The sequence below is a fragment of the Tiliqua scincoides genome, chromosome 4 (genome assembly GCF_035046505.1).
Source record: "Tiliqua scincoides isolate rTilSci1 chromosome 4, rTilSci1.hap2, whole genome shotgun sequence".
NCBI classification, from domain to species: Eukaryota; Metazoa; Chordata; class Lepidosauria; order Squamata; family Scincidae; genus Tiliqua; species Tiliqua scincoides.
The window spans coordinates 24,121,282-24,142,680 of NC_089824.1; the positions used below are offsets into that span (position 1 = coordinate 24,121,282).

Genomic DNA, 21,399 nt, shown 5'->3' on the forward strand with positions numbered 1-21,399 from the left:
AAAATTGCAATTTAAAAAATTGCGTAAGGCAAATGTGAAATCTAATCTGAAAATGTTAAGTCCCATAGGACCTCTTGAAAGCGGGTGATCAATTGTCATAGAATGTTATTCTGTAATGAGTGAACATGGTAAAATCACAGCTTAATAACTAGTTTTTGACCAGGATACCTTGAACTGTGAGTCTAAGGGGGTTTAGATGTATGCTCCTTAAACTCACCACCACCTGCAAACCACTTTTGAAATGAAGAGAATTTCAGAAAACAATGTGATGGGGCATATAAGTCAGCTGTTAAAAGGTGAAAACCTAAAGTTTCATTGGGCTAGCAGAAACCCCTTTCTTAAGCCTTCCCTAAGTATCTCTTCAGATTCCAGCCTATAATGAATTCAAGCATGACCCCTTGCTTAATTCTCTCCCTTTAAAATAACTGGGACACTGACTGTATTGGGCTCTTAATTTTATGGACTGGGAAATTTTAAAAGGTCAGTGGGGAGCACTGTTTTCTTGATGTGCCACTCGGATCTAGTTAAAGCATTAAAATATTTATTTTTCTCATATAGGCAAACAAGTGGTTTTAAATGAGAATATAACAATAAAAATCTTGATGTATAGATTACAGTGTAGTCTAATAGCTCAGTATAAGTTTGGTTGCATATGTGCCTTTGTGATGACATGAATTAAGTCAGCCATAAGTTCGGTGAAGTGGTATGTTTGAACTCCAACTGATAGGTTTGGCATTGCTAGATTCAAAAGTTTCTTCCTAAAAGCTACTTTGAATGTCTATGCATACTTAAAGTGCAGTGGATTTGTTATGGATGGCTTAGAGCAGTGCTTCCCAAACTGTGGGTTGGGGACCTACCACTAGTGGAGCATAGGCTGATTTTTTTTTTGGTGGATTGCAAAAAGTTTTTGAAACATTAAAAAAAAAAAATCTTTCCAAGTAACTTTGCCCAGTTTGTAGAAGAAAATTGTTAAATGCAATGCTAACCTGTGGTATGTGGTAATCTTCATACTCTCAAAATGTCACATTTTCCAGTTTTCTCTAGTAGGTCACTTGGGAACACAGTATCAGAATTTTGTCTGGCCTGGAAGTCCCTAACTGCACATCTTGCTTTCCAGTTCAGCCTTCTGGGTGCCCTGGAATGACTGTAAAGATTTCAGGCAATAGTCCTTAAACTCCATTTTTAGGGAGAGTTTAGCAAATGTCTACACTCATGTAAGGCCTCTAGCAGTCCTGGGAGCACAATACCCTGATTATTAATAGTGTATTATTAATTCATCAAACGTTCTTTCTAGATTTTTTTTGGCTATTGGGTCACAATAGTTTGTCATTTTTAAAAGTGGGTCTTAGTGCTAAAAAGATTGGGAAACACTGGCATAGACCTAACAGTGCTTCAGTGCCTGTTCTGCATTAATTCCTGGAGATATTCTCATTTAGCTGAAACTTCATATGTAGATGGAGCATGGGGAAGGAAGGAAGGGAACATGCAAAGTTTCATTAGTTCATTCTATAGGCGTACAATTGATACTCAAGCTGGTACCTTCAGATTGTGACTTGCCCCATTCACAAGATGGAATGTGTTAATGGCCTTTTGTTTGGAGCCAGATTTTGAGTGTTCTAACTTGCACATGTGGAGCACCTATGTGAGTAGATGGCACAATTCACTACAGTACCAGGGGCAGCTTTGCATACAGGAAGGAATGTGAAATTCTTCCATCCTCGGTGACCTTGGGCCAGTCACTATCAGCCTTGCCTCCCTCACAAGGTTGTTGTGCTGCCCTGAGCTCCTGGTATGGTACAAAAATGTGTAAATTAAAAAAAATTGTCTTATGCATGCCTACTCAGAAGTAATTCCAATTGTGCTTACCCAGGCTTACTCCCAGGAAAGTGAATAGGATTGCAGCCCAAGTTGCAGGGAAGGAGACTTGCAATTTGTCTTGCAAATTACCACTTGAATGATCTCCTTGCTGAAAATGGCTTAAACACACAGCCTCCTTCCATTGAGGAATTCCTGCCGATGTATTTCACAGGGAGACCGTCTTCCAGAATATGGCTAAAGACAGGCAGGAGGAGTGCACACACGTTTGGAATTGAGATGTATTTCTCTGCTTTTCTGTGTGAGGGAGTAACGAGTGGCTGCTTAGGTGACCACCCCACCCCACCCCGGTGCCTGCTTTAGAGCACAATCATATGCCTGCTTTGCATGCTGACACAGAAAACCAACAGCACATGAATGCTGCTGCCACTGGCAATGTATTTACTAGCTTCAGAAGGAAACACCAGCCCCTTTTAGCTGGCAAGTGCTGCTGGGATACATACAGACACAGGAAGTTTGCTAGAAGATGGCAGATCCCATGTGAGTAGAAACTCAAGGATACAATCTTTCACAGAATAGCTGCATGTTTAGACTAGGCCTTAGATGTGTATAAGAGCAGGGCTTTTTTTGTAATGGAACGCACCGGAACTGCGTTCCGGCACCTTTTTTCCCCCCTGCCTGCACCACCCCGTGCCCTTTTTTTCCCTCCTCCTTGCCCCCACCTTTTTTCCCCTGCCTGCACCACCCCGCTCTGCACTGCTGGCTAGGGAGGGATTCGAACCTCCAACCTTGTGCTCCACAGCCCAGCACTCTCTCCATTAGGCTATAGGAAAGCCTGTTGTCAAAGTGTTCAGAACTAATATATAAGGTCTTCAGCCCAGCTGGTGGCTATCAGTGCCTCAAGTATTAGTTCCAAACACTTTGAGCCTAAGACCTCTGGTGGCTCAGTGGTTAAATTATAGGTCTGTGGAGCCAGAGGCTTGGGGTTCAAATCCCACTGGGGAATAATTTTTTTTTTTTTTTAAAGGTGGGAAGGTGCTCCATGGATGCAAAATATAAAGGTTGGTTGCTAGTTGCCAAAAGGGGGGCCAGTTGAGGCTGCAAAACTCCTCAAAGTTCAGTTCCAGGCAGGCTCTTTTTTGACCTTTTTTTTTTTTTAAGTTCCAGTTAGGACTTAACCCACAGTTAAGCTCCTGGAATGAGCCCCCTGCTGGAGGCTGTGGGTTAAGTCCTCTGCGCGCGCATGTATAAAAAATGGTTTAAAAATAAATAAATAAATAAATAAATAAATAAATAAAAAGTTGCGCGTTCCTGCACCTATTTTTTGACAAAAAAAGCACTGTATAAGAGCATCTGTCCCACCATCTTTCTAAGCCTGAAAGCAATAAAGAACCTATATTTAAATTGCAAGGGAAGTCTTTTAGTATCATTTTGTTCTAATCTCACCTTGTTTGTTCATAATAGGAAAGGATGGGGGATCAGTAGGGTGAGACTTTAAAGTATATTTTTTGTGGTAGGTTTATGCTTCACTAAGGTTAAACATTTGTTTACTAATAAAAATGACTTGTCTTTGGCTACTTATAAAAGCTCATCTTTATTGAAAAATGCAAAAATGGTCTAGTACAGTGCTTCTCAACGGTGGCACAGGTACCACCAGTGGTACTTGAGGTGCTGTCTGGTGGTACTCCTTGGCCCCCTGGCCACCTGCCGCCCAGCAGCGAGACCAGGAACATGACACAACAAACAATGGTAGGAGGCTTGGCTTGGTGAGCAGAGCTCCAAAAAGCCTTGCTGTCCCCCCTGAGTCTCTTTCTTGTGTTTGTTGCATCACTTCTGGCCTCCTAACCCAGAACTAGCAATGATGTCATCACCAATTACTTCCGGTGGTACTTCAAATAGGTGGACCATGTAAAGTGGTAAGGCAGAGGACAAACATTGAGAAATGCTGGTCTAGAATTTATACAAAAATAGTACATAAATCCAGATTGCTGCTTCAGGGTCTGTTTCAAAGACATTGTAGAAAACATGCTGGGTTTACATTTTGTTTAAAAAAGTAAAAACTGATTATACATGCTTCTATACACAACATTGTGCGTCTCAGCCACATGCTTGTGTCCATATATAGAAAACAAGATGGGGGGGGGAGAGTATTATATAAAAAGGGGAAAGTCATGGAAAGAGTGCCTATTTAGGCAACTCTTCTATAATGATGCGAGAGACTGAGTTCCAGCCAGTGGAAGCATCTCCTTTTGGATAATCTGAGCAAGTACCGACCCAAACAGCAACATCCACCAGTCCAGCGCTGATTCCTTCACATAATCCTTCCACTGTTTAAAGACAAAACACATCTTGGTCTTACCCCAAATTGTCTACTTGCAAGCCTCAAGGAAAGCAAAGGCATGTAGATAAGTGGGGGTCAGGTAGGCTAGGTGAGGATCTTTACTGATAGTAGTTACCACCATCTTTTAAGGTAGAGGGGAACTAGAAGGCCATGTCATGGGCTGAGGGGCTGTGCATCAGTTTTGTGCTCCCATTCCCAAGACAGCAATGAGCCAAATAAAGCTGACCAGGGCTAGAGGGTTGGAGGACTGAAGGTTTCTACACTGTCCCTGCAAGTCCCCTAACAAATAGCTGAAGGAAAGTGGGGGAGACCACTGCCATGTCCTTACAGTTCTTGGGATGTGCTGCTGGCTTCTCCAGTGTTTGCCTTCGTACTGGGTAAAGAATGAAGGGGAGGTAGAAGAGAGGAGGAAAGAAAAAAGGCTCTTGCAGCTTTGTATCCCTGGACAAATTCCTTGTGAATTCCCACTTCTTATCAGTATTTTCAAACAGATACTTTAATTACAAGGCTAACATTTAAATCTGTTTAAACACATAATAACCACAATCTGATCTGTCCTAAGTTATAGTGATTTGGGCAAAACTAGCATCCCTCTTACTTAAAAAATAAACTCTCCTCATCTGCTAACAGTAGCTATCAATAAGTAAAAGCAACATTCCTTGAGGAAGAGCCCTCATTGCACAGAGATCTTAAAATGTAAAGTTGCCTTCTATTTCCATATTTTTATGCCAAGGTAGATTTAAGGGACAATAATCTGGTCAGTGTCTTTGGCGCTATCTCTAATTGCAGTGGCCTATCTCAGTTTGGTTAATAAAAGTACATGGTGGCTGCTTTCTCCTCCTGATGCTTTTCTATGTTCTTTTGTCTTTACCTCTTAAAGGTTAAAGAGCAAATGGTTGGGACTTCCCTAGGCACCTGTGCTTATTAACACCATTACTTCCTACAGCTCACTAGGCATTTCACATGGTGTCAGGACCTTTACTGTGAAATTCTCATTAGCCTTGCTGGGCCCTGTGGGTGGGCCACTGTGAGATACAGGAAGCTGGACTAGATGGGGTCTTGGCTTGATCCAGCGGGGCTGTTCTTATGCTGTGTGCTCTTCATACATACCTGAAGAAGTGCGGTGTATGTTAATGGTAGAATTTAATTCTGGACTTCCTTGGTCTAAATAAATGATAGCTTCAATAGGAAGTGGCCCAGAGCACTCAGCTCCATTAAACGTAAAATACCAACGCTGGCAACAGGCATTTTTGCATTTGAGTCGAAGTGATCCACTGAAGAGAACTCTTAAAGCACTGTTGGTGCGCATCTTTGTGAATGTACATTCCTAAAAGCAAGAAAAAGTTGTGCGTTGAGGAACATTTTAGTCAAGTTTCATGAAAAATCTAAACAGTTAAACCACCTGGTCTTTTTCTCCCAACTTGCCACAAACTGAAGTGAATCTCAAGAAGTGAGAGCTCAGATCTTGTATCTTAAATCATACAACTATTCTTCCTGGTAGTGAGTTTTCTGATTATCCCAAGGTAATATGCATGCATGTGAAACTCAGGCTCCAATCCTATCCAACCTTCCAGGGCTGCTACAGCTACAATGCAGCCCTGAGATAAGAAAACAAATGTTCCCTTACCTCGAGGAGGCCTCCATGACTGCTCCCACACCGCAGTATATAGCACATGCCCTGCTAACACAACTACATCAGCACTGGAAAATTAGATAGGTCTGGGACCTTAGATATGCAAAAACATTAAGAAGTGCAGCTGCCATACTGTAATTGGGTTTGCCATTCCATGACTACTGAAAGTAAAGTATATGAGACCCTTTCATAAATATCTTGTGAATGATGAATGACTAGCTGTGAATAAGCAGTCAAATAGCTTATTAGAGGTGCTAGAAAAGTGTGATAACGAAATAAAAACTACTTACTGCTTTTTGTGCTTCTCATTTTTGTAAAAAACAAAATCTGCCCCAAAATCTGTGAAAAAAACTTTTATTTGGTTTTTATTTATTATTTAAGGGGGTGGGTATATTGGTAATGACTGTGGCTTCATATGCTGACACTAATTAACCTACCTAGTACATTTTAAAGAAAGTATAATTTATAATTTTAATTAAAAAAATACTGTTTCCTGCACTTCTGCCTTTAGAAAACACTGAAATGCATGAAAAATAAAACCATTTTCTTCCACCTCTACTTATTACAGCACTTCCAAAAAGTGAAGGAGACATGAAATCCTGGCTTGGTGATTGTATTTAGAAGTGGCAAAATTCTGTCAAATAATTTATTACTGTGTAGACTTTCTGCTCTTAGGTGATTGTGGTCAGACATGATTGTAGCTAAAAGAATACAGAGTATATAAGAGTATAAAACTTAGTGGAAAGTACTTCCCATTTGCCATGTGTAGTTTCATGAATAATAAAAGAAAACATTGGTTGTGGTTATACTGTATAAGTGTAATGGTGTTTGCTTACTGCAATTTTTCCAAGATCTATGCCGTAGTTCAGCGCACTCCACGAACACTGTTTATAGTTGGGTGTCCAAGACTCCTCAAAGGTTTCTCGAAGACATTCTCCTTTCTCTCCTTTCAACCCATCTCTGCCAGGGATACCAGGTGTGCCGGGGATTCCATTGACTCCAGGATTTCCATCCCTTCCAGGAACACCACTAGGTCCTTGTAAACACATCCCATTATACTGAAAAGCAAAATCATATTTGGGGGGGGCAACACTTAGGTGTGCTTTATCCAGCACAAATAAAGGATAGGTAAAGGATATGACTGGGCCAGGGGCTTGTATTACAGAGTTTGGGAAGAGCCAGTATACTACTGGAGGGAAAGCAGGCAGGAGATCTAGACTCAAGATACTTTTTAGTGGTAATCTGAGGGGCAGGGATTCAGCCTGTGTGCAATCACACAATTTTGCCTCCATGTGAGAACTGTAGGAAGCTCAGCCACACTGAGCAAGTCACTCATTTACACCAGCAGTAAGTTATACCAACAGCCCAGAGCAGCTTCTGGACTCCTTCAGTTTAGGTCAGGCATGATTAGAGGTTTAAACAATTAGGAGATCTGCTCTTGCTGGTAACAAACTGTCTTCACAAAAGTAGTAAATTAGCAGAAACCAAGGTAGAAGACACTTGCATCTCTGTCCCATTCCTTCCCAATTTCAGAATATATGAACTGCAGTTCAGAGCATGTTTAAGTCCCACATTGTTTAATGAGACTTACTCCCTAGGAAGCGTGCATAGGACTTAGGGGTGTAGAGCAAGTGTTCCCCAAATCTGCCACTATTCCTGTAAAAAGCAAGACAGTAAACAAATTACCTTTTACTTATAATTTAAATCTAGCAGTGATGTAATAATATCTTTTGAACTACAGGAGTTCTATATGATGCCCTATAGCCACATCATGCCTATAGCCATGCCCTTTATCACAAGGGCAATGCAATAACTAATTACCATAAGTAAGACAAGTCACTCAGAATTCACCTTGGGTCAACAGCTTTCTTCCGGACACAGATCTTATCCAAATATAGCTCTCAAGCAGGCATGCTGTTCCATAATACCATCTACTGAAGACCAATCCTTCCTTGGACACTGGTTTTTGGGTGGGGTGGTGGTTCTCACCTTTGTTGCCGGCAGCAGTGGCTGGGCTTTTGAAAAAGCAAAGGTTTTTTTGCTACCTGCTCTGCAGGCATAGGCAGCATCATTAGTGACTGACTATTGGTTTGCTGGATGGAGCTTCCTTAGTGTTTTAAAATATTTTTTGCCATGCCTTTGCAGGTAGTAGCAACTTCAGCAGTGCGTGAAGTGCTGTCCGTGTTCTCAGTGGCTGGCTTCTGCCACTTGCCTTCTTTTTGCCTTTAGGATTTGCCAGGAAATGACCCCACATGTCATCATTTCAGGAGGCAGGAGCCAGCCCTAGGAATCTTGTCCTCCAAGGTTACTAAAGTAAAGCCTTAGATACTTGGTTAGTGTTGTGATACCAGCGCAATGGTGGTCCTGGCCCCAATGCTGCCTAGGGCCACAACTACAAATTGCCACCACCACTCCCCACTGGCCAGGCTGCACCCCTTCCTCCACAGGTCATACTTGCTGCCTCCTGAAGTGCTGGAGAGGCCACCAGTGGCTTTCCTGACCCTCAGAAGACCTTGTAAGGCCTTTACAGTGCCAAAAAGTCACTTCAGGAGAAACTGGAAGTGACATTTTTCAGCCCTCTGAATGCCTTTCAGGGCCATCTGAGGGTCGAGGAGGCAGCGCACAGCCTTTCCGGCCCTTGGAACAGGAGGCAGCGGGCGTGACTGGTGGGGTGTGTGGTATGGCTGGGGGCACCTCCACCTCCCCAGACATGCTGCCCTGAACCATGTGACCCCCTGGACCACCCACTAGGTACACCACTGGACCAGTGGTCTCCAAAACGCAGAACCGCTGTGTCTAGAAAATGCCTTCCCCGTGCAGCATGACCCTTACTGTTCTGTGCCACAGCCACTTATCTTTCTAGTCGATCACCCCAGAAACTTGCACTGGGCAGCTGGTTCCACTACCCATCACCCCAACAAGATATTTCCGATTGGAAGTGGCTGCCTAGTGTGAGTTTCTGGGGGGATCGGCTGAAAAGATAAGTGGTAGTGACATGGAATGGTAAGCGCCATACAATGAAGGCATTCTTTGGCTGCCAGAACTGGCCCACAGGGTTTGGCATCATGCTGCCTTTAATCAATATAGAATCAAATGTGTACCAAACTTTGCTTGCAGTAATTGGAAGCTGAACTTGCAACAGGACAGTACCAAAGCAAGCATTTCAGTATTGATTCAGGAAATAAATTAACAACTAAAACTAGCTGTTAATGAGTACAAAACATGGACGCATTTAATTCCAGTGTCTAAAACAAAACAAAAAAGGCAACAGTGATTTCTTAAATTTTGAAAGAATTCTAGTAGTTCTTTGTTTGAAACAGCATTCTCAAACAGCCATGGGGTTAAATGTGTATTGCTCTTTCTCTGTGTCTGGGCTTCTCCCTACTGGTCAAGCCTCCAACTGAGACTGGCTTGTGCCCACCAAATGGGCAGCTGAGCCCACATATCTGGATAAAGGGATGGGATGCAGTGGCCACGTGGTTCCCACTTAACCAATCATATAACCTTGATTTCTCAAGGGCAAAGATGCTTGAGTGGGTTTCTTGCTAGCACTGAAGAAGGCACACCCACTTACTCTCCAGTAAGTGCAGAATGCCAGCATTCCCAAGACTATATCAGCAAGTAGCAATAGGGACCGTGTTTCCAGCTAGGCATGTTTAGGGAATTAATTTAACTGATAAAAGCAAGAGCACTGGAAGCAAACTCACTTTTTAAGAAATACATCTATCATTGGGCAAGCCTGAACACCTTGGTCTCTGCATTAGCGGCATCCAGACTGAATTAGTGCAATGTGTGCTACACGCTGCTGCCATGAAGGCTTAAAAACTGCAATTAGTGCAGAATGCAGCTGCTCATGTGGTCTTGGGGATGTGCCATTCAACACAGTCAAGTTGCCCATTTTATGCTGGCTTTACAGCTGCCCGTTTGTTTCCAGGCACAACCGAAAGTGCTGGTGATGATTTTTAAAGCTCTTTACAGTTTGGCACCACCTTCTCCTGTATGAGATGCCTGTTCCCTGAGGTTATCTGTGGGCCATCCTGTGCCTGTTGCCATTACCTGAAGCAGCAATTTTCAACCTTTTTCAGCTCATGGCACACTGACAAGGCACTCAAATGGTAAAGGCACACTATTAGTTGTTTGACAATTGACAAGGCACACCCCACTGGCCACAGAGGCTCCCATCCCTCAGTGGCCCTACTAACAAGTGATCCCCAAATTCCCATGGCACACCTGCAGACCATCTGCAGCACACCAGTGTGCCACAGCACAGTGGTTGAAAATGGGTGACCTGAAGTTAGGCTGGTGGCAACAAGAGGGAGGGCTCTCTCTTCAACAGCATCACAGCCCCGGAACACACTCCCAATAGAACAGCCCCCTCCCTACTGGTCTTCCTATCGGACCTGAAGACCCTCATGTTTTGCCAAGCTTTCTCCCGCTAGTTGTGATTTTGGTTGCTCTCTCTTTCTCCAGTTTTGGATTGTGTTACAGTCCCCTTTATTGCACTATGATTTTATTATTACAGGTGCAGCCTATTTATCCATGGATTTTTTATCTGCAGATTTGTCTCAGTGGGGTGGGGGGAACCGAAAGTCACACACACCTTTGCCCTGCACTGGCGTCTTCATTTTCAGGCAGCCCAAAACACTGCAAAAAGGCTCTGTCTCGCCCAGGCAGGGAAATAGCCCTGGAGCCCTGGAAGAAGTTCCCCTTGCAAAGGAACAGTAACACTCCTGAGCCAGCAAAGAGGCTGAAGAGGGGAAGGGGGGGCCTGAAAATCTCTGTAGCCAGAACACGTGCAGCAAGGTGGAGCTTTCTCTCTCACTCACTCTCACAGGGGCAAGTGTGGTAGCAACAGAGGGGATTGCTTTAAAAAACCCAGGGAGTGTTTGCCAAATTCCCCCCCCCCAGATGGTGCAGGCAATCACCGACACAAGCAAGCCTTCCCACCAAGCAAAGCATGAGATTTGGCCTACAATCCTATCCACACTTTCCTGGGAGTAAGCCCCATTGTCTACAATGGAGCTTACTTCTGAGTAGAAACGCATAGGACTGGACTCTTAAAAGATCAGCATCCCAACTGTGAAAGAAGCCGGGCAGCTGGCAACAGGGAGGGCTCAGTAACAACTGAGCAATCAAGCTGATTGATAACAACTGCCTTAGTTTCCTTCCATCTTCCGTCAGGCTGCAGTGTATTTGCATAACTCTATGGAATTTAGCGCCACCCGGTTTTTGTTCATCGCACTGAGTCACGGGACGGAACTAACACAGATAAATAGGCTCCACCTATACTTATTGAGTTTGATGCTTTGATTTGATTGTATTTTTATTATTGTGGGCTGTCCTGAGCATCTTATTTTTTTAAGAGGATAAGGCAAGATATAAATTTTTAAAATAACTAAATAGTGTTGGTTGATCACATTTAATCTGAGGCTGACTGCTCATGACATCTTCCCTGCACTGCTGTTCAGGCAACATCTGCTTGACTGCGTGCCTTTTCATTAGGAAGGTGAATGGCAGCGAATTCCCAATATTTACAACACTGGACAAAGCAGAACTGCTAAGATTGTCATACATGAGGTTTTCTTCCATACTATTAAGCACCATTAGAGGAAAACAATGGTGAAGCAGGCCTTAGGGCCCAATCCTACTGGGCCATAGTGCCGGCACTGAGCTCTAGTTCGAGCAGGTTCACAGCACCATTGGAAGAAGGAGCACCAGTGCTGGGCCAGTGCCAGTTGGCACTGGGAGGACGCTGGCTGGTGGTGTAGGCTTTCAGGGCTGGGGAAAGGCTTTCTGGGGCGGGGGGAGGGAGGAACTGGGGGGAGGAACTGGCCAGAGGCCTCTTCCACCTGATCCTATCCTCCATGTCAGGCTGAAAAGCCTGAAATGGAAGTGCCCAAGTCTGTGCTGGCAAAATAGCCAGTGCAGACTTGAGAAGCTCCATTGTGGGGCCTGCACCCTTATATGGGGAAAGGGGTCAAACGTCCTCTTCCCCCGAGGAAACCTCTGGCAGCTTCCTGGCACCTGTAGAATACAGCAGTCACCATTTTGGCACCACTGTTCTTCCCACTGTGCTGCCCGAAGGCTTGAGCAGTTCTCTGCTCCAAAGTGGACATAATGGAGGAACTATGTCTGTAAGCTCTTGCATTAAATTGGGGATAAGCAGTCTTTATGTTACATTTTGATTGCTGTCACTTAAAATGTATCCTACATTTTTCTCATTTTGTTTTGCTTTGTTTAGATCTCTGCTGAGAAATTGATAGTATTGGTTTAGTGGTGGCCACGTAACGAAGGGGTTGAGGATGTCTGCCAAGCTGTAGGTCATGTCTGCCAAGTTGTATTTTTCAATGGAAGTACAAAAGTGACCACATTAACTGGTTCACTGCGACAACAGTACAGACAGCACTTGTAATTGCAAAGAGAGAGTATCTTCACTTTTTTCAAGAGTAAAATAGCATTCGGGAAAATACAGGGGAAAGGAAGGACCATAATCATAATCCCCCCCCCAAAAAGAGGTAAAATGTAAATGGTGTCATTAATATCTTGGAGCAATAAAAAGTTTTCAGGAACGAACTGGTTTCTGAAGTAGGCAAGGAAAGGCTTGTTTCTAAAGAGGAGTCCAGCAAAAAATTACAATTATTGCTGTTGAGGAAAAGCTGTTCATTTAAAATGCATGGCATTATTTCTGGACTGAAGATTTTCTCTCTCCCCAATTATTCATAGCACCTTGGAGATTATGTGTCTTTTATCAGATTAAAGTTTCCCATTTCAATCTGGCTTCAAACCTGGTTTTGTCTTGTCTGCCTTGATGGATGATCAATGCAAGAAGGACAGGGTCAATGCAACATTGCTAATTCTCCTAGACTTCGACTCTCAGTATCATCAACCCCTCTGAATAGGGATGGACATTGCAGTCACAGCATTTCAGTGATTTGAGTCCTAACTGGAGGGCCAATTCCAGAAGGTATTGCTGGTGGGTTAGTACTCAGCCCTGTGGCACTTGGGCTGTGATGTCCCACAGGGCTTCATAACATCCCACATGCTTTTAAACATCTACATTAAACTCCTACATGAACCTGCTGAGTGAAATTACTGGGGATTTGCATTTATGAGCACCCCTACACTGCAAAACTATCCCAGCTCCAGCTCTGTCACTGGAGGTCCAAGTAGCATGGAGCGCCAGCTGAGACTGCCAGCTGCAAACCCTCCTAGCCAGAGACAGCCTGGCTACTGTCCATGCTCTAGTAACTGCCAGATTAGAATACTACAATGTATTATATGTGGGTTTGTCTTTGAACTTGTTTGGAAACTGCAGTTGGCGCAAAATGCAACTGCTAGTCTACTCAGTGGGAATGTACCTAACCAGTGATTATAGAGCTGTGCTGGCTCTTGGTCTGTTTCAGGACACAATGTAAAATGCTGGTGCTTACCCTGAAAGCCTTACATGGATTACAGCAGTGTTTCTCAACCAGTGGCACGTGTATCACTGGTGGTACTTGAGAGGGTGTCTGGTGGTACACATGGGACCCCTGGACACCCGCTGCCTAGCAGTGAGACCAGCAATGTGATGTGACAAACAGCAGGAGGCGTAGCTCAGTGGACAGAGCTCCCGTGTGTGCTTTTCTCATACTTGAAAAAGCCCTCCCATCCACCCTGAACCTTTTGCAGGTGTTTTTGTCATGCATCTGGTTTCCCAACCCAGAAGTAACTGGCGATGATGTTATTTCCAGTGATATTTCCAATAGGTGGACCATGCAAAGTGGTACAGTGGGGGACAAATGCTGAGAAATGCGGGATTGGAGCCCAGGTATCTCAAGGAATGCCAGTCCTTCATCAGACTCCTGTGCACCACAGTAATTTTTGAAGTTGCTCAATCAGCTCCAAATATAATACATTCAAACATAATGTTTGCCGCTCAATCAACCATCATGTTCAAACGTATTTGCATGTATTAGTTGCGAGCCGTTCTCATCTGTACAGACTGACAATACGGATGGGATCTGACTATTTTAGTCTTGACCAAGATCTTTCTCAAACAGGAAGCCAATATCTATACAGTATTGTTTTTGGAGAGAACCATTTTGCACACACTCTTAACCTTGGTATTACTGGGAGAGCAGAGAATAACTAACTGTAGCACAGCCTGCTAAGGCAAGCACTGCTGATGTGTCCAGTGTGGAAAAGAACAGTTGGAGTGAGGAGGAGTGTTTAAAAAGCCACTAACCATTCCCCTGAGTGCTCAGACTCCATGAGTAATAACAAAGAGTGGAGCACATCAGTTGGATTAGTCATCATCTGCAGTCCAGCAGTCCCACCACAGCAGATTATACAGCTGTTCCTCTTCCAGCTTCTCAGCTTGTTGGCATTAGACTGGCAGAGAGAAAGAGAGCTCAACAATGGACGTGACACAGTCCCTGCTCCACCTCAGCTACACAATGTATTCCTTTCTCTCAGGTGGGCCTGATGTAAACATGATGCCAGGTGAGCAGGAAGATCTTACCTGTGTGCACTGCACACAGAGCCATAACACACTGCCCCAGTGGCATCACAATGTCATATTACATTGTGTCACATTACACCACTTCCAGGTTCTCTCTGGAGGAGAGGCGCTGGCTGCAGTGGCTTTGCACCCCCTGTTCCGTCTCCTGTGGAGTCACCCCTTGAAGCAGCCCCACAGAAGGAAGAGGGCACGAAGCCCCCAGCGCCTCCTCCATAATAGGGTGGAGCCTGACAGGCAGTCATGTGCCCCCTCCCAGCACAGTGCCTGGGGCAAATGCCCCTCAGGCTCCGCCCTAGTTACAGCTCTGATTGCACACACTTGGCAGCTTGTTTAGGCCATCAGTCTCTATGTATGCATGCAATTTTATGATGCCAGGATAACTCCTACCAGGCTATGGCTCCTTGACCTCCTAAATGGAGCTATGCAGTTCAAATGAGACACAAGGCGTGTGCCACACTACAGGGCACATTATCCTTGCTTGCTCACCAACACATTTAAATCAGATCTTAGAAAAGTTCTGTACCCAGATGAGTTGGTAAGTGGACACTTTAGGTGAGTGTTTCTCAACGTTTGTCCTCTGCCATACCACTTCACATGGCCCACCGATTCAAAGCACCACCAGAAGTAACTGGCAATGACGTCATCACCAGTTAACTCTGAGTTGGGAAGCCAGAAGCAACATGACAAACACCAGTAAGAGGCTCAGGGTGGGCATGAGGGCTTTTCAAACATGGAAAAACATGCTTTGGAGCCTCCTACCACTGGTCCTTGTGCTGTGCTCCTGGTTTCGCCTACTGGTGGCAGGGGTTCAAGGGTCCCAAGAGACACCACAGGTGGTGCCGGAGGTGGTAGCCACACCACTGGTTGCGAAACACTGTTTTCGGTTCAGGTGTTGGGGGGTTGGCCATGCTCTCAGCCCACTGAAGACTCCAGCCCCTGCACTGCACATCAGGAAGAGAGCCCTGCGTGGAGCCTTCTTCTCCAACACGGCGCGCCAGCCACGACCTCGCACGCGGGACAGCAGAGGATGCCACCCCGGGCTCTGCGGCCCTTGGCGTTACGGCCCCGCCCGAGCGCCCCCACGCGTGGACTCTGCGGGGCAGGACGGGCTGAGCCTCCGCAGGCCGGGAGACCCCCGCCCTCGCCCCGGCGGCCGCGCGCACTCACCACGTCCACCACCTCCCTCTGGCGCAGCGCCTTCTGCTTGCCTTTGGGGCTCTCGGGCGCGCCGGGCTGCGGGGCCAGCAGCAGCAGCAGCAGCAGCGGCAGGAGACGGCGGAGCACGGCCGGCCAGGGGCGCTTCATGGCTGGCGGAGCGGAGCAGCAGCAGCGCCGGATGAATGGGGCTGTGTCTGCCCGGCGCGCACAGGCGAGCCTTTCACTGCCCGGCCCTCCCAGGGGGCGCCAGGAATGCAGCCGCGTCCGGGCGCCAGGCGAGCAGCAGCAGCAGCGCCGGGCAGGGAGGGGGCGCCCGCAGCCACTGCTGGGGGCACTCGCGGAAGGGCCTCGCTCTGCACAGGCGCCCTGGGATGGCCGGGTCTCAGCTGCCATGAGCCTCGCTTCTGGCCCTCTCCGCGCAAGCGGGGCTCCTGCTCCAGGGACTCGCCTGCGCTTGGCACCACCCCAAAGAACAAACCTGTTCGCAGAACACCAGAACCGGGGGACAGCCACGGAGAGCTAGGGCAGACAAAATAAGTCTTTAGACAGCGTGCAATTAGTCTGTGGAACTCCTTGCCACAGGATGTGGGGGTGACATCTGGCCTGGATGCCTTTTAAAGGGGATTGGACAGATTTCTGGAGGAAAGTCCATCTCAGGTTACAAGCCGTGATGTGTATGTGCAACCTCCGGGTTTTAGAAGTGGGCTACCTTGGAGCACCAGGTGCAAGGGAAGGGCACAAGCATGCTGGTCTTGTGTGCTCTCTGCCGCACCTGATGAGCCACTGTGAGATACAGGAAGCTGGACTAGATGGGCCTTTGGCCTGATCCAGCGGGGCTCATCTGTTCAGAAGAACATCCCCCCTGCATCAGGAGGAAACATGGAGTAGAGTCCCAGCTGATTCACTGAGCACAGGGAGAGAGGCACACTTGGGATAGAGGGAGACCCCTTCAGGTTGCACCTTCAGTGTTGGGTTGTGAGCCACACCACAGTCATGAAGTACTTGGTTATAGAGGGCCACCTGAGGTGAATCAATAGCCATTTCACACTGTTCTGTTGACAAACCCTTCACAAATTGAGCCTGAACCAGACTTGGCAATCAGAGACTGCCACACTCAGACTTCCCTCTAGTAATTGTTAAGATAGCCAGGCATAGGGTAGATGGGACTCGTCAGCCTAGGAAGGCAGCTCATCTAAGAGAAGGAAACTCTGACCTCAAACCTCCACTGCCTTGTGGCTACATCCAGTTCTGGAAAAGGCTTCAGGAGTCAACCTCGAGGCAAAATCAGAGTCCCTTAGGCAGTTCATGGCTGAACACAGTCACGTTCTGGCAACTCCTGCGACGCCGCTGGAACCAACCGTATTGGCTTCTGCCTTTCCATTGGACCATTCCAGCGACGTGGAGAGGGGGGATTTGCTGCATGGGTAACAGCCTATCCTCCATACCTTCTTTACCCAGGCTTCGCGCACTGGAGAGGACACTCCAACTTCGCCATACGGCGTCGACGCTGTGCCAGAACCACTTTTCAGAGCGCGATACCATAGTCTTTCGAGACTGAAGGTTGCCAATACCAGCCAGGCATACCAATCGCATGCGGAGAGAGCCCAAAAATAAATTCCTGACCTCTCTAGCATTACTCCAGGTAATTGCTGGCAATTGTCAGTACAGAACATAAGAACAGCCCCACTGGATCAGGCCAGAGGCCCATCTAGTCCAGCTTCCTGTATCTCACCGCGGCCCACCAAATGCCCCAGGGAGCACACCAGATAACAAGAGACCTCATCCTGGTGCCCTCCCTTGCATCTGGCATTCTGACATAACCCATTTCTAAAATCAGGAGGTTGCGCATACACATCATGGCTTGTACCCCATAATATGGATTTTTCCTCCAGAAACTTGTCCAATCCCCTTTTAAAGGCGTCTAGGCCAGACGCCAACACCACATCCTGTGGCAAGGAGTTCCACAGACCGACCACACACTGAGTAAAGAAATATTTTCTTTTGTCTGTCCTAACCTGCCCAACATTCAATTTTAGTGGATGTCCCCTGGTTCTGGTATTATGTGAGAGTGGAAAGAGCATCTCCCTATCCACTCTGTCCATCCCCTGCATAATTTTGTATGTCTCAATCATGTCCCCCCTCAGGCATCTCTTTTCTAGGGTGAAGAGGCCCAAACGCCGTAGCCTTTCCTCATAAGGAAGGTGCCCCAGCCCCGTAATCATCTTAGTCGCTCTCTTTTGCACCTTTTCCATTTCCACTATGTCTTTTTTGAGATGCGGCGACCAGAACTGGACACAATACTCCAGGTGTGGCCTTACCATCAATTTGTACAACGGCATTATAATATTAGCCATTTTGTTCTCAATACCCTTCCTAATGATCCCAAGCATAAAATTGGCCTTCTTGACTGCCGCCGCACATTGGGTCGACACTTTCATCGACCTGTTCACCACCACCCCAAGATCTCTCTCCTGATCTGTCACAGACAGCTCAGAACCCATCAGCCTATATCTAAAGTTTTGATTTTTTTGCCCCAATGTGCATGACTTTACACTTACTGACATTAAAGCGCATCTGCCATTTTGCTGCCCATTCTGCCAGTCTGGAGAGATCCTTCTGGAGCTCCTAACAATCACTTCTGGTCTTCACCACTCGGAAAAGTTTGGTGTCGTCTGCAAACTTAGCCACTTCACTACTCAACCCTGTCTCCAGGTCATTTATGAAGAGGTTGAAAAGCACCGGTCCCAGGACAGATCCTTGGGGCACACTGCTTTTCACCTCTCTCCATTGTGAAAATTGCCCATTGACACCCACTCTCTGCTTCCTGGCCTCCAACCAGTTCTCAATCCATGAGAGGACCTGTCCTCTAATTCCTTGGCTAATTCCTCACCACAGACAAGGTGATCCATTACTTGTCAGAAAGCTGAACTTACTATTTACATGTACCGTAGTTATTTGTGTGACTTGCTGGGACCTGCCCACTTGCTTAAATCTGACTGAAATAGTTAATCTAGAAATATTTAAACAGTGCGTATAACATGAGCCAGTGTGGTATTAGTAGTTAGAGTGCCAGACTGACCAGGTTCAATTCCCCTCCAAGCCATGAAGCATGCTGAATGATCTCAGGTTAACCATTCTCTTAGCCTACCACCTCACCCCAAAGTAGTTGTAAGGTTAAGATGAGGGGTAGGAAGAAATATGTATGTGCCCTAAACTTGGAGGAAGGGCAGGGTATACAGTAGATCTACTGTAATCAATAGCAAAGCACTGTATGAGAAGGGAACTACCCCCCCCCCCCAGCTTAAAGCCAGAAATACTGTTTTGCCAAATGCTGTAAAGAAACACATTTAAAATGAGATGGCATTGTACATTGATGTACAATTCAGTCCTATTCAAAGCAATGGGGTTGCAGCAAGGATATAACTTGGCCAGAATTCCTGTACTTGCACAGTTGTATAAACAAATAGTAATTCAGCTTTACTCATCACTTCCCTTCCTGCTCCGTTTTTGCTTCTTTCACAGCTTTTCATAGCACAGGAGCCCTATCAGGAAGAAAAGGTGGGTAGACAGAAATGTGCTAATACTTTTTTTGCTATGATAATGGCCAGTTACTACATATCTGTCCCGCCTTTCAGCACCAAGAAAGCCCTTAATGGAGTTTACACTACTTCATAATAAAATTAACAGAAAGTCTGTTCAATCATATTGGAAGATTCAGAAGGCTGCTTTCACCATGCCAAAATCACAAGTGAATTTGAACACGACCATTTTATTTAAATATAAAATATGTACAGATAGCACATTACACCCAACAAACTCAAAGCACTGTACAAAAGCAGAAATTGCTTTGTTTTGTTGAAGGCAAATTTAGTTATTTTCTACACTTTTACTGGGGAAATAGCCCTTGCTAATTATTGACCATCAGATTGCATCTTGAAATGCTCCTCGGAAGAAAATTGAGGACAGTTCCCTACCAATCCAAAGATTATACAATAATGGCATTTTTCTTCTCCAGCAGTTTTTGTTCCCAGTTGCTATAAGACTGTGCTTTCCATTAAAGGAGTCATGTGTTCTCTTGGTTTATTTACAAATGAGAGGATTTTCGGTATCCTATCCTACATTTTTGTATCTTACTATGCTGTAGGGAAATCTGCCTCTTAAGAGTGAAGTAATTTGACCTGTGGAAATACAGGTTCCAGCATCACTTACACTGATTCACCAGATGTGCAGCACAACCATAAGCCACATCAGTGTTGTTGACAGATTCAGTAGTAGAGAACAAGCATGTCAATGGCTACATAGAGTGCATAAAATTAGGCTCCATACTGATTTAGTCAAGAAAGTGGTGTATAATGCTGATAAATCCTCAACCTATCAACAAGCCCATGGAGTGAAAATATGTATAGGTAGGTGGATTAACGATTAATCAGGTTAACGAACTGCAAGATTTTTTAGTGCACAGCTTCCTCTCTCAACAAAGAAGAACAGGATCATAGCATGGGAGCTCAAATCACAAAAAGCAGGACTCTAAGCCACAAGTTACCTTTGATGCCAATTCTCACTTTTTTGCATGCTAATGCTGGAACTGGGTATTGGCAAAGGTTTTTGCTCAAACAGCTAAACAAAAAGCAGCCTTGCTCCTTCAAAGCACTGCTGAACACAGCATCCAGTGGCAGCTGATGAATGCACAGAGTTTTCCTGTGATGTGAAGTTTTAATGAGATACTCTGCTGAGAGTGGGTGGTCAGGCTTCAAAGAGAAGCTTGATTCTTCATCCCATTCAGCTGTTACATTCTTCAGTATTTTGCAGAAAGCAAAGCTGGCCTCTTGCATTTTGCTGAAGCAGTTGAATTGAAAAAAAACCTCATAAGAGTCTTGATGAAACTTTTTACATCCAACTGAAAATCAGTTTTGTAAAGGGGAGTCTCCTCTTTGCTTTGAAGGAGGTCACCAAATCTCAATGAAAGCAGCACAATCCACATCCTCTGCGGCTGCCTGGTCTTGGCAGGTGGTTAGTTTTTTAGCACTGAAAAGAAATGCTGCAAAGAGAAACACTGCTTACAAGTATTTCCCTCACCAAAAATGGTAATTATGCACTGGGATATTAACATAGGAGTTAATTGCTTTCAACTTTTGCCAATTTACACTTTGTGTATCACTCTTAAGAGGTGGGTCAGACATCACGGGAAAGCTTACAGAAAATAAGTTCAGGGCCAAATTCTATTCAACTTTCCAGTGCTGATGCAGTGATGCCTATGGGGCATTAGTTCCCTCACCTCAGGGCTTCACTGTGGCTGCATCAGTGCTGGAAAGTTGGATAGGATTGAGCCTTTATTGTCCTACAAGCAATGAATACATTAGAACTTGTGAGGATGAAAAATGGCAGTCTCTTCATACCACTATATAAATATGTGGTGTGCCTTTATTTAGGGTCTGTGTTCAGATCCTGTGTTCCAATTTTGCCATCTCAAGAAAGGGACTATAGAGATGGGGGGGAGGCAATTTAATTTACCAGGATAATGATGCTGGAACATATTCTCTACATAAAGGGCATGCGAGGTTAGGGTTTAATTCATACCCCAAAAAAAGAAAATGAAGGAAAACCATAACAGATCCACCAACGGCCACTGGTTTACACTTGACAGAAAGAAAAGATTCATGGAGGGTAGACCTATTAAGCACTACTATCTTCAGAGGTACTATAACATACTAACTAGCACATGCTGGGGACAAACAATAGTGGCAGCTATTGCCATCACAAACTCAGTGTCAACTTTCCAGCGCACCCAGTCTTGAATGCTGAACAAGATGAACTTGTTCTTTTCGAGCAATGCAATTTTTTATACAGTATTTAACCAAACTTTTAAGAGACTGAAGAGATGCCACCCCAGCCCTTCAGACAAACTATAACGCACATGCTTCTTATAGTATAGAAACATCTTTATTGACTCGT

At 45.4% G+C, this 21,399-nt stretch overlaps 1 protein-coding gene across 1 annotated transcript; it reads right to left on the reverse strand.

The window, feature by feature from the left end:
- Positions 1-3,396: 3,396 nt before the first annotated feature.
- CTHRC1 (collagen triple helix repeat containing 1) lies at positions 3,397-15,696 on the reverse strand. Its single transcript, XM_066625888.1, has 4 exons — positions 15,457-15,696; positions 6,626-6,847; positions 5,267-5,483; positions 3,397-4,142 (listed from the first exon to the last, which is right to left on the reverse strand). The coding sequence occupies exons 1-4, from the start codon at positions 15,592-15,594 to the stop codon at positions 4,000-4,002; spliced, it is 720 nt and encodes a 239-aa protein (XP_066481985.1). The 5' UTR covers positions 15,595-15,696; the 3' UTR covers positions 3,397-3,999.
- Between the last annotated feature and the right edge of the window lie 5,703 nt (positions 15,697-21,399).